Genomic DNA, 13,184 nt, shown 5'->3' on the forward strand with positions numbered 1-13,184 from the left:
AGCGAGACACTAGTGTTCGTGCTTGTGCCTTAAAAAGCAGCGTGTAGTATTATTATACATAATTATTTCCAGTCTTGCCTCCTGATTTCACCAGCGTCTCTACACGTTCGAATCCACTTTCTTCGTATTTAGTTTACTAAGTGTCGTGGAAACGAGTTTTGAAGACTTATACTTACTTCGTTCTAAGTTTAATAGCGAATTTGGCGTCTTATCAGCACTATCGACATCGCCGTAGTAGCTTTCCTCATCCTTATTATTATTAGTATCACCATCACTAGCAGTCTGCTATATTTTAAGCTCCTATAGCCGCCGTTCGGGTCTTTGCAGGTCTCCTTTTTGTCGAATAGCATGCTATTATTCCGCAGGTAATTATCTCAGAATACTATGGCAAGATATTTGCCCACACCACTTAACGTATTTAATATGGTCCAGGCGCATCACCTCTCCGAAGAAAGCACCCATGCTACTTGGCGCCGAGGCATTGTCTATGTAACTTCCCGAAAATATTGGGATCCTTTCGGGTGATCTGGCTCCTTTCTGCCTTGTTGCCACTTCCATAGACAAAGTTAGATTTATGCTACCCTCAAACGACAGACGTGGTGGAACTTACTATCAAGCCTATTATCAAGACCCCGCTTTGAAGTGTAAATCGCAGTAATCTCTGGATCTTCTCCAGCAGCGCGATCTGCAGATCCGAATTTGCTTAATTCAGCCATTACGCAGGGGTTTCTTGGTACTTCTGTATGGGGGGAAACGGTCCGGGCCGCCTCGGTGCTTTTATTATTAAAAGGAAACAATTTGTGGTCATGTATGACTACAAAAACGCCTAAAAAGGAAGATAACGAAGGGTTAGGCAGAATGCTCATAACTTTACGAAGCTCATAGATTCTTGATTAATTCATGGCTATCTTGACTATCTACATGTAGTTGCTTTCAGCTGTGTGGGAGGTCGCTTAGCAGGGTGCTAGGCCTGCTAGTGCCCTCGATATTAAATTGTAATATACTTGACTCAGACAGCCTACGCTTCATGCAACCTCAGCAAAAGCTTAACCGGCGTCGCTGTTGCCGATCTCTGTTTTGTAACAGTCGACTTATCCAAATTTTCAACGCGATCAAACTTCTGCAACAGCCTAACGGTCACATACCCCGCCTCAGTCAACGCAAACTGCTGACCCAGACAGATTCTCGGCCCCCCGTTGAATGGCAAATACTCCCATCCGGGCTTATACCCCTCCCACCTCTCTGGATGGAACTCGTCCGCATCCTGACCCCAAATATCCTTCCGTCGGTGCATGATATGTACATTGTAGACGACCTCTTCTCCAGCACGCACATAGACAGGCGATAAACCATCGGCGCCGCCACCGCGGGGCAGGGTGGTGTTACGCACGCAGCGACGGCTATTCGTTGGCACGATTGGGTAGAGACGGAGAGCTTCGGACATGACTTGTTGGAGGTAGGAACATGATTTCAGAGACTCAAAGGAGATAACGGAAGTATTGGAGACGGGGCCGAATCGGTCGAGGATGATTTCCCGCAGTTTGGCATAGATATGAGGATGCCGGGCGAGGAGGTAGAAAGTCCAGCCGAGTAGACCGGCGGTGGTGTCTCTACCTGCTAGAAGGATATGAAGTAGTTGATTGCGCAGCTCCGTTCTGTCCCTGGTCTCTTTGGCAAGCTCTTGGAGGAATATGTAGCTTTCTTTCTTGTCGCTGTGCCCGGATGGTGGTAACCCCGAGAGGGCCAGATCCACGTAGTACTCGGCAAAACGATGGACTTCTTTGCAGTTCTCCTTAAATGATTGGGGTGAATAGAGGTAGTATAGATCCATCAGCTTTGCTCGAGCATTGACTGCTACAGTGGCTGCATCGAAGCTTTTGCCGAAGGAGGCCCAGTCGAGCTGATCTTTTTTTCCCAGCTCGTTGTGGATCGATGGTGTCATGCTCTGAGAGTGCACGCTCTGTCCGAAGAGAAACTCAGTTGCGGAGTCAAGCGTGAGATTAAAAAATAGGGGCATTAGATCGAGCTCATCAGTCCACGAGTCCGATGAAACAGGGAGTCGACGGAACAGATGCTGAACGTGGGTTTCCTCGAGTTGCAAGTCGGCCACCTGGCCACGCGAAAATTGAGGCCGTAGAAGTGCGCGGTTATGTTGCCTGTAATTCTTAATTCAATTTTCTGAGAAAAGAAAGGGTAAGCAAAATAGAATATCACACGTACCACTCCTTCCCATCGGTGCTGAAAATACCAGTCCCAAGAAAGGGAGCCACAGATCCCTTTCTGACCGGCCCCAGCTCGAAATCGTTAAACTGCGTGGCCAAGATGGCTTGCACGTTCTTCGGATCGTTTGTGACGTGGTGCCAGTACCCTAGGACATTTTGATACCATGTTGAACGCTTGTCAAGCTCATGGTATACCTTCCAGTCTTCAATCTGGAGGACCTGGTTGTCGGTAGCATCCAGATTGCGTTTCAAGATGCCGATGCCTAAGGGAAAACTGGGACGTATGAATGCTGGTTTACATCCTAGTCGACGGGCACGAAGAGCGTGTAGGAGTTTACCCAGGCCGATGTAGAGGACATAGACAATGGCCGAGGAAATCCCGATGACTGAGAAGGACAAGTCAATGGTGGTGTTCATTCTGCAAGTAATTTCGTATGTACTATCATATGACCTCAAGAGAGATAGCCACCCGGACGGATTGTGGAGGATATTTATAATTAGATGCATTACCTAGTTCCCATTTCCTGTGTCGGTTAATAATTACTTGAGGGGCCCGAGTAGAATCCCTGACGCCGAATGTTGACCATAACTGACGGCGTTGGGCGATGCATGCAGCGGTGACGCTAGTCAATGCAATGAAACCACACGCGGCGCTATGTCTGTAGATAATGCAGCAACGTAGTATCATAATCCATGCACACTGCGCGGGGTCAATCAACTTGCTCAATCTGTAGGATACCAATCCGCGTTCCGAGCCCATTGACATGCCAATCCTTTCTTGGACGGTACATCTCAGTTATGAACTTCTTAGAGCACGTGTTTATTGATTTCAACATCCTGCACCCTGTCCTGTTGGGGTTACCAGTCTTGTACTAGTAATATCACTATAGATATCAACGCAGCATTATAGTATACCGCGGGAGATTGACTGACAGTGCCTCCTCTCAGGTCTAGACTCATTACTAGTATTTTGCTCTGAATCTTTCTTCTTCTCATTTGCCCAAGATCTATTAGCTAGAGGACTCACTGTTATGGATGATCAAACGACATTTGGATGCATGGTCCATGCAAGCAACAAGAATCCGACCGAGGTCTTATGTACATAATTTATGCTATGCTATAATTCTGCATAGCATGTGTTTATTTTGGATCTGTCTGTTGCAATTCCATAGCCCACCCTTGATTGATCTATTTATTTAGACTTCAAATATCCTTTGATGGAAATATTCACTATCTTAAGACACAAGATCAATTCTTATCTGTATTAAAAACCAAGCCTAGACATACACACAGTCCTACTAGAGTTAAAGCAATACCCCGGTATCCGACATGTTGTAAAGGTAAATCAGTCAGCTAGATCTGGCCGAGATAGACTGAGCTTAGTATCGTACGTATCTCCTCCGAAAATCACATTCTTCTCAGGTGTCCGAGGTACTAGTATAGCGCCTCTTCATATCACGAGTTGTTGGACACTAAATCCTCATACTTCTTTTCATGTATTTCATAGCCCTCCAGTAATATGGTGGGAATGTCACAAGCTTCAAATTCGGTAGAGAGCCAGTCAACAACGTGCATACCCAGAAAGCTTCCTCCTCTCTTCGTCCTCCTTTTTGCAAGGAAGAAAATCAATCAACGCACTGATGTCAGCCAGATCTACTAGAAACGGTATAATCCTGGTTGCATTCACAGTGTGTCTTGAAGAATCCAATGTTCTCTTTTCGTAAGTCTTCGAATGCTGCATCAGCCTTCGCAGAAAGGAGGTATAGGCAACTCCCGATAGTATTCAAGCTGATCAATTTCATCCTCTGATGCTGGATAGTCTCTAGCAGCCCTTGCAACTGGATGAGGCAGTCGGGTTCGATATAACGTAGTGCATTTGAGAGCTATTTGAGAGGTATGTAAACGTGTTGATCTTTTCAGTAAGGTCACGGTACAAGATTTAAGGAAATAATATAGAGGACTAAAGAGGACTCTATATTCATGGACAAAATAACAGCTAAGATCCTAGCGTGTACTAGGCTATATTTTAGGTAGTGAATGGAATATAACCCACAAAGAAGGGTATGGTGAATTGCCAGTGGCCACATTATTCTCATTGTCCCGACTATTAATACTAACAAGCTACCTAGGCACTTTAAAGGAAATTACTGTAAACTTACTACAGCATTCCACTTTCTCTCTTTGTTTTCTACTTCTCTTAGGAAATACTGAATATCAGTAAGTTACTGGAACTTTCCCTTAAAGTTGCTATAGGAGCTGTTGAGTTAGTGTATGCTTGCTCTGGTAACGTTTGGACTTCCTAAGACAGGAACTGGGTGAATTTTTTTTTTTTTTTTTTTTTTTGATTTTTAAAAGTGAATGCCGAAAGTAGCTTTGTGTGGCTACCTGGGGATTCTACTAGGTTGCCATCCCGAGATATCTACTATCGCCCTTCCACAACTTCCTGTTGACTGAGCCCAACCCAAAAACTTACCCATCATCGTCTGTCAACAATCGGTCCCAAACTTTTCATTCTCCATTCTTAAAAATGTAACCTTCATTTCTTGACAGAATTAATATAATAATCCTTATTCTTACTGGCTCTTTCAGCCAGAACTTGCATACTTCTGCACCTTTGGCACCCTGCATAGCAGCTTTTTTCCACTATACGCATGGAGCAACCCTTCATCAAACCAACCATAATACTACAGCAAATTGTGTCCATTTTCCCATAGCGGGCCATTACAAACTCGCTCGACAAGCTACGGAGTAACAGCAACATTACTATATTTGTCGCAAGGACCTTCGGACTCTCAGATAGCAGGGACCGTCACGACAGCAACGACTTCCCTGCAACTCAGGAATCCATAGGCCAGGGAGCTGCGCTACAAATCATGAAGTAGCACCCTCCACTCAGGGAGGAGAAACTGGCATGGGAAATGCTGCTGCAAATTATGCAAGCTTACCTTACCTCGGGCGACAGAGAAAGGAGCTGCCAATGGCAACGCTACAACTTAGCTACTCCGTCTGGCACAGAATTGAATACATACTATTAGTTCGACCTTTTTCATACTCTCGTAGGTTAGAGAGGGCAGCAATGTAGGCCGGGTGGCGCAATGGTAGCGCGTTGGTTTTCGGTGGTCAGCAACGGAGTCTAGACAACAAGTCTAGCTACGGAATATGTGTGGACCAGATATACCAAAGGTTGCGGGCTCGAGTCCCGTCTCGGTCGTTTTTTTGGTTTTGTTTGTAGAAACAACCTCACGGAGTGAGAGCCAGCAGCAAGTAGCAGCAAACACACAAACAAAAAGGCTTATAAGGAAAGGAGGGTGAGGGTAAATTAATATCCACTGTAACAGTAGCTAGCTAGCATGCATGTGTAATGGTGAGAGTTTCCACCAAAATTTTTATTCCCCTACCTAACTAGGATAAAATATCACGGATCATAACTATGGCTCTTTCGAGCCAAGACTCAAATAGGAAGGTCGGGTGGCGCAATGGTAGCGCGCAAGTTTTCGGTACTTGAGGTTGCGGGTTCGAGTCCCGTCTCGATCGTTTTTTTCTGCTCATTGAAACAATGAACTAGCAGTGCAGCTCTTAAAGAAAGTAGGGAGAGTAATAGAAACATATGATGAAAGTGCACATAATAATAACTTTTAGCTCATGTCCTCTTTATCTTCTTTTAAAAAGAAATATTACTAGCCCAGCATCAGGTGTTGCAGCTTGAGGTTGCAGGTGTGCGGTCATATTTTCGTGCTTTAAAAATGTAAACTATCTACTCTGTAGTAGAATAGCCTTCAGGGAAAAGGGCTGACAGAGAAAAAATGGTGGACTCGTGGAGCAATAAACGATAGGTGTTTGGTGTGAGATTATAGATAAGTAGTGTTTCCTGGTAAAAGCAATTTATTATAATTATATTCATATAAGAAAAAACGTATTAGTCAGGCCGGGTGGCGCAATGGTAGCGCGCAAGTTTCCGGTACTTGAGGTTTGCGGGTTCGAGTCCCGTCTCGGTCGTGTTTTTTATACTTGATTCTTACTCATCAGAACGTACGTTGGCTGAAGACAAATACTATTTATTATAGAAAGTAAACGAAACCCAATAAATAGTATAGCTGTCTTGATAGAGCCCTTTGCTTTTAAAGGCGGCCGAATGGTAATATTTCACGTCACACATGAGTATAAGACCCCAATAGCCCTATCGAAAACCCCCTTCTATACGTATTGGCTATACGGTATGCACTTGCAATCGCAGTTATGTCTATCCTACGACTAGCGATCTCATCACGTTGGATGTGCCTTTTTTTTTTTTGTCCACCTAGAAGAGCAGCTAGTCACGCCCCGTGCATCAAGACAAAACGTTAAAACAGACTAGCGTTCAGAATATTTTTTATGTTTACAACAGACAAGCTCCCACAACCCGACCCTATTAATTTTATCTATGCGGGCTTCAAATAGCATTGTGAGGATCATCCTAGGCCGGAGCAATAATGCAATTGTAGAGTGGGGATAGAGAAGGTTGTCAAAACCTGGCAGTATTGTCATCTTGGAAGCTCCGTCCTGAGGTTCATGTTAAACGCATATGCTTGTTTTCTTGTTACGTAGAATAGAGGTGTGGGAACATCAGATAATAATATGTATGACCCTCGTGAGATCGGCATATCTCTTCGCGTACAAGTTCGAACCAGTTTACATCCTATATTATGCCAATGTTTCAGAGAATTATAACGGCTATCTAGGGCCTTGGTACCCTCATTTCTTATATTGACCGAATGACTTGCGGAAAAGTCCCTCGATCGAAAGCCACAGACTAAACTGGAACTTGAGCATTTCTCTGGCGGTCCTTCACCACCGCTTGATCATGTCCCACACATGTCCTGATCCCCGCCTAGGGGGATATTTATCACCTTGGCGGAGGCATTTGTGGGGAGATTGAATTGACCTAGGGTTCGATTCTGCCTGGTTTTGCACAGGAACTCAAGCACTTCTTCGGCCGAAAACTTCGTTAAGCTGCATTTCATATTGCTTATAAGCAATCCTCTCAAGCGTAGTTTATTAATTGACATTTAGGGACCAGCATATGCGGGAACACCATCTAATCCACATCCTCCCAACCTGGTTGAACACCAAGGTACCAGGGCTGCGAGCGGGAGAATAGGTACTGATCTCAACAAGCTGGTAGACACACGATGAAAGCCAACTTAGATAATTGCTATAACAGGCACACTGGTAGCTACAAGATGCAGCTCGAGACTCTGAACTGCAATGGGTACATATACAGGCTGCAAATTATTCGCAATGGCAGTAACTGCTGGTAAACCCCTATCCATGCTCTTTTCATCAATCAGGAAGTCGCCGGTAGCAGCTGGTTGTCTAGGCTTGCACCGTGATATAAGGAGTTAGCCATAGAATAACAGAACTAAAGCTTCTAGAGATGTTGAACTAATACAACACTAGCATTTAATTATCAAGCAAGAATAGAGCTAATTCTCCGAATAAATGAATCTTCTAACGTGCGAATGTTTGCGATCGATAGTTGATATACACCACTTGGGTTTCGACCAGAAAAACCAGTTGTGCCAAAAAGCTGACCTCTTATGACTGAGATAGCCTGGGTTGTGTTAGCTGAAGGGCTGGGAAAATAGGCTGTATATAGTTAGACATAATAGGGATGAAATAAAGGGTACAAAACCACAGTACCGGTATCCAGCCTGGCTTAGTTGTTCAGGATAAGGATACTAATTATAGGTAGCAGTTGTTTAATTAAACTACTACGTTTCCCTCTCTGCTCGTATTTATTCAACCATTTCTCGTTTCTTCACTGACTTTCTAATTCTTCCCCCTGTCGAAGTGTCTGCGGAGAAGCACAGTTGTACCAAGATTATGAGTCAGGTCCGAGATGAGCATGTTCCTTCTCGACCCGAAATCAGTCAAGATTCATTTCACCCACATGGATTCACATAGCTTTTGTCACGTATATCACAGTATTCTAAAATCGTCCAATGACGGTACAGAGCTCTGTAGAGCACGAAGAGCAAGTCGGCGCCGCTAAAAGTAAACTCTCTCCGCTGTACAAAAGCGAGGGCCGGGTGAGACATCCCAGAACTTTCTAAGCTCAACATGCAAGGCGTAAAGTGTATATAATGAATTAAAAAGCTCAGTCGGGTCAGTTCGTCCACGGAATCATTGCAAGCTGTCATATAAAAAAACGATCGAGACGGGACTCGAACCCGCAAACCTCAAGTACCGGAAACTTGCGCGCTACCATTGCGCCACCCGACCTTCTCATAGTAAATTTTCATTTTCTTAATGTAATTTTCTGACAAAAGCTGATTGTCAAGCTAGAAACGAGATTTGGGTAGCTCGGACCCGTATGTTATTTCTTGATAAAATCTGCCAATTAATAAAATTTGTCTGTCGAATAGTATACAGAAGCGGTAGCTAAGTCGGCAAGGTATCTATTGATAATTCCTTTTTCATTATTTGGAGAAGTGTTTGGTATGTTGATCAGGGTTTAAATATTTTGATTATACAACGGTTTAAGGGAGCGAAGACAGCGAAAGGCAGTGCACTGATCATAGGATTGCAGTTATCGGGACGGGGACTATGAGCAGCGCAATATCAAGGATCTAGCATCCCTTCTTATCAGTCTGATACAAAATGGACTATTCTGAAAGTAGCTAGAGGTACAAGCGTTTGGATAAGCCTGAGAGCGTAAAGTTGGCTTCTCCAGAGGTGAAGCTGGATTGTGGCGGTCCCCTCAATACGGCTTCATGCACCATGACTGTGGTCTATTAGATCGGTCCTTTGTATTCTATACATGGGTATATGGGAACATCTTAAGGAGCCGGCGTGTTAAAGACTCGGTTATCTTGTTGCAGAAATTATCTATTATTGTCCTGCAAACTCGCTCTCCTCACTAAGTATGTACTGTACTTTGTGTGCATCGCCACTTAGATCGAGAGACAGCCAACTGTGGGTATTGAAACCCTCAAGTCTGAGTCCTTGTTCTTCCGAGGACTCTCATATGTCGTTCAGTCTATTTCTATTCCACCGTTTACATCCTGCCCACTATTATTGTCGCCCACCGTCGCCGCCATCACAGCCAGCACGACCAGTTGTTGTTAAAGTTAGGGAAGAATTAAAAGGCACTGAAAGAAAGAAGGTAATCTAATATTACTGCTCATATATTAATACTGCTGCCAATCCTGATTAGTATCGAGAAGAGGTTTTCAACTCCGAAGAAGACAAGATGACTATTTTTAACAGCCACTATAAGCCCCGGCAAGAAAAGTGGAGCTTCTCTAGGAGTTAGAAGAGATAAAACGGCCCTCGAAGGGACCAAGGGAGAGAGAAGGCAATTGAAGGCCAGCCTTCAACAAGGGGAAGATTTTATGCTAAGACTCCGTATGTAACTCCCAATTTTGGTCCACTAGGAGCCAGGGTTTTTAGTTAGTCGAATGGTTTTGTCTTATTTTATTAGGAATCATTCCGTTGCCGATTTTTACTTCCATATCACTAACGGGTTGTTAATTTTTGTCAAAGGTTAAATAATTTACTCTAGCCATATAGCATTTGCTGGGCCTTGATTCTAAAAGAACGAAACCAGGACTTGCGGTATAAGTATTACATGATATTTTGGACTTCCATTCATATCAATTAGTCTTTGTGGATGAGTCTGGAGGGGTAATCGGGCGGGAATTAGACAGGCAGGCTGGTCTCCATCTGATGTGACACCAGCCCAGGTATCCAAGTTTCATCGTGATAAGCGCTATCAGATGGTACCCGGGTATGCTCAAGATGACATTATCCTCTCTCGGATATTTCAAGGCTCAACTGATGCTACTATGTTCGAGGATTTTATTGGGCAGCTTCTCCAACTATGTGGAAATTGGCCAGAGCCAAAGTCTGTTCTTATCGTGGATAGCCCATCTTTTCATCATTCAGATCGGATAGAGGAAGCGTGCGTAAGAGCCGGAGTTAATTGATGTATATGCCATCATATTCACCGGATTTCAATCCAATTGAAGAATTCTTTACCGATCTAAAGGCTTTTATTAAGCGAAACTCGCAAGCTTATGAGGACCCTGGCCAAGGGTTTGGTAGTTCCCTAGAACGGTGTGTTAATACAGTTGGCGCGCAAGAACAAAACAGAAGGTCATTTCTGGCATGCAGGGCTGACTATAGAGGAAATGTGATGTGTAGTCTACCTTGCGTAATCTATGCCTGTGTGGAACATAGCATTGCCCTGACAATATTGAAGCGGGTTAGAAGGTTGTTACTGCCTTCGACTTGTTAATTACTGTTACCTTCCCAGACAGAGAAGGCCTGCACAGACAGAATCACCTTGCTTTTTGTATTTTATCTCTTTCCATTGATCCTCTAAACTCCCTCGCACTTCACTGCATAGAAGCCTATGTAACTGCACGTTGCAGGAAAGGACAAACAGCAATTTAAGAACAACTTTAACCATCAAGAGGTTAACATGCATGAAATTCAAATGAAGCTCTTTCTTTTGTGATCACACCATCTGTGTCCCAAAGCAACACTTAATAGCCTAGACCAAGTTAGAAAGATAATCCTAGGTGGCTTAACTAGAGCCATGCAAAACCTATCTCCTAACACCTCCCCGGCTGAACTAGGTGGAAGCGAGCGATCCCAGCATAATTAAAAGGGTTCAGTGAATTCGACAGGCTGGGGAGTGGGCAAAGCTGGAGGTGACACGGCTCTGGAGTAGCACCAAAATGGAAGCTAGTGCCAGAATCCTTTGTGCTAGTGCATACACCTCAACTATCTCTCGACTAAGTACCAGATACTCCGGTGATAACCTGCGCCAATTGCTCATAGGCCACAGAAATAGAAAAGCTTGACTTCGGGTCGTTGGAACGCTTCTGGAAATGGGTACACACCATCCACTTGGTACGATGTACTAGTGTATGTTGCCCAAGTTGTCACAGTAAGCATGGGCTGACAAAGCCACTATAACAAGGACCCAACCACAGCAAGCTTTTGTATAAAACCCAGAAATCACTCACTGGAGAAGTCACACACTAATATGAATATACCATTAAAATCTGTTCAAGCGCCTGCCAAATAAACCCCCCTCCACCAGTTTCCCCTGCCCGAATGGTCGCAACACTCCAAAGCCCAATGCCGTATGCTTGTCAGCGGCGGTGTCCTGCTTATTCATGGCTAGGCAAGCATTCAATATTGAGATTGATGATTTCCATCAGTTCCTGGTCGCTCTGCTAGGAAAAGGAGCAGGCCACCCAAGAGGTCCAATGTCTTGCCTTAAAGAAGGTATGTTGCATTCTCTGAGGCAGAGCATGACTTTCGGCTGTTTCATTTACATAGAAGAGTTTTATTCTCCAGTACTGCAAATATATTGGAGCGGTGGTCATGATCTCTCCCGAGCACAATGGCACTCGGTGAAGACACAGTCGTTGAATACAGTCCAGCTCCGTGCCACGTCAACAAAGACGTTGGTCTTTCCGGACAAGATCCCTGAACTCAAGCCTACATGCCAGTACATAGAATTCTCAAACTGTATGCGAGCTCCCCGACCTCCATGGCCTGATGTGTTGTTTGGAGATCGCGCCAGCATGACTCCGAATGGGGGCGTTGCGTTATGCTGATGACGGCCCATGATATAAGGAAAGAGTATACACATATAATTAATGATATGCATCAGGTTGCATTCAGCCGGTCATGAACACAGTTTAATATCAGATTGGCCTCGGCTTACACAGTACGCCTACATTTTAGGTGCTAATAATGCCAGTTTAATGATACAGGATACTACTAAAATGCTGGAAATTTATGAAAGAAGCCAGTGCCCTGGGTAACTAGAGGAGCGTGACTCACAGGAAGAAATACAAAAATATCGCAGATCCAGGGTGCGGAGTGGTCAATTTCTGTCTGATGTGCGGGGAACATCTTAAATATCATCGAAGTTTGTCAGCCACCCTGCTACAGGAGCTGAAATCTATGCCTTATTTGTGGAAGATGCTTGAACCTCAAAGTATGGACGCTATTGAAGCCCAAAATGTATGTCTCTCAAGCGAAACGAAATATCCGCGGCCCTTATTGAAGCCACTGAGCTGCGTAGGCTGGTATGCCCTCTCCTCACCCTCTATTTTCCATACTGCGAATCTTATTGATTACGAGCTTCTAACGAAATCTTACCCTGTAAATGCTCGAAAAACATAACCCAGTCCTGTGTAACCGTGCTTCTGACCGCACTAGCATGAATCAATCTTCATTCCGATAGCGTTTGTGTGCGTGCGTTCTGTCAACCCCCTTTTCAAATTATTCATTCTAATATACGCGTGACTCGACAGTTATTCTTCGGCATGAATACAAAAGAAATCAATAATTCGTCGTGTCCCACCAAATACTACGCTGCCGCTGCCCTACCTCTCACTGCAGTAACATTGTGTACACCACTTTCTGCAGTTCAGTTATTTACTTTCCTCATCCGCCTGCTGAAAACCCAAGTTGTTGCACGCCGCTGGGTCAAGTGCAGTAGTCTCTCTGGGGGATTCTTCACGGGTTACTAGGAGCTACACTTAGCTTCTCTAGCAATGACGGATGAGCCTCCCTAGCTCCTATCATTGTTGCAATGTTAATTTTTTCCCCTTGCTCTTGCAATATATATTGCTCGGTTTATTAATCAGCTATTCGTAATCAGTAAACGAACGCCATCTGTCTACCGAGCCCAGATTGGGCGGCTATTCCTGTGGGTATCTCTCATCGTCTGCTGCTGGACGTCAGCGGTTTATTTCTATTTGATAATACTACTTCCCTATATGGTTATTGGACATTTGTCCTGGTACCGCTGCACAGGCGCTAAAAGGAAGCAGGAATAACTGGGTAGTAGGCTCTATATCCTAAATAGAATACCAAGAACTGTTACAATAATATTAAACAGCTACACATATAACATGCACATACAATGCCCTGAAACGAATGAAATGAGTGAAA

General features: G+C 44.3%; 2 protein-coding genes and 4 non-coding genes across 6 annotated transcripts; 4 read left to right on the plus strand and 2 right to left on the minus strand.

Annotated features, from left to right (window-relative positions):
• Positions 1 to 1,018: 1,018 nt before the first annotated feature.
• ATNIH1004_005606 (cytochrome P450) lies at positions 1,019 to 2,639 on the minus strand (the record flags this gene model as incomplete). The annotated part of the gene is made up of 2 exons (XM_033570260.1): positions 1,019 to 2,156; positions 2,221 to 2,639. 2 exons carry the CDS (start codon positions 2,637 to 2,639, stop codon positions 1,019 to 1,021), a joined length of 1,557 nt encoding a protein of 518 aa, XP_033426292.1.
• A 2,664-nt stretch (positions 2,640 to 5,303) lies between these two features.
• ATNIH1004_005607 lies at positions 5,304 to 5,433 on the plus strand. Its single transcript has one exon. It is a non-coding gene; the product is annotated as a tRNA-Arg (tRNA).
• Positions 5,434 to 5,684: 251 nt separating this feature from the next.
• ATNIH1004_005608 lies at positions 5,685 to 5,756 on the plus strand. The gene has a single exon. It is a non-coding gene; the product is annotated as a tRNA-Arg (tRNA).
• A 389-nt stretch (positions 5,757 to 6,145) lies between these two features.
• ATNIH1004_005609 lies at positions 6,146 to 6,218 on the plus strand. Its single transcript has one exon. It is a non-coding gene; the product is annotated as a tRNA-Arg (tRNA).
• Positions 6,219 to 8,410: 2,192 nt separating this feature from the next.
• Positions 8,411 to 8,483, minus strand: ATNIH1004_005610. Its single transcript has one exon. It is a non-coding gene; the product is annotated as a tRNA-Arg (tRNA).
• Positions 8,484 to 11,389: 2,906 nt separating this feature from the next.
• Positions 11,390 to 11,836, plus strand: ATNIH1004_005611 (uncharacterized protein; the record flags this gene model as incomplete). Its single annotated transcript, XM_033570261.1, has 2 exons — positions 11,390 to 11,501; positions 11,556 to 11,836. 2 exons carry the CDS (start codon positions 11,390 to 11,392, stop codon positions 11,834 to 11,836), a joined length of 393 nt encoding a protein of 130 aa, XP_033426293.1.
• Positions 11,837 to 13,184: the final 1,348 nt, after the last annotated feature.

Source organism: Aspergillus tanneri, assembly GCF_003426965.1.
Source record: "Aspergillus tanneri strain NIH1004 chromosome Unknown AapTan_4_pilon_pilon_pilon, whole genome shotgun sequence".
NCBI lineage: Eukaryota > Fungi > Ascomycota > Eurotiomycetes > Eurotiales > Aspergillaceae > Aspergillus > Aspergillus tanneri.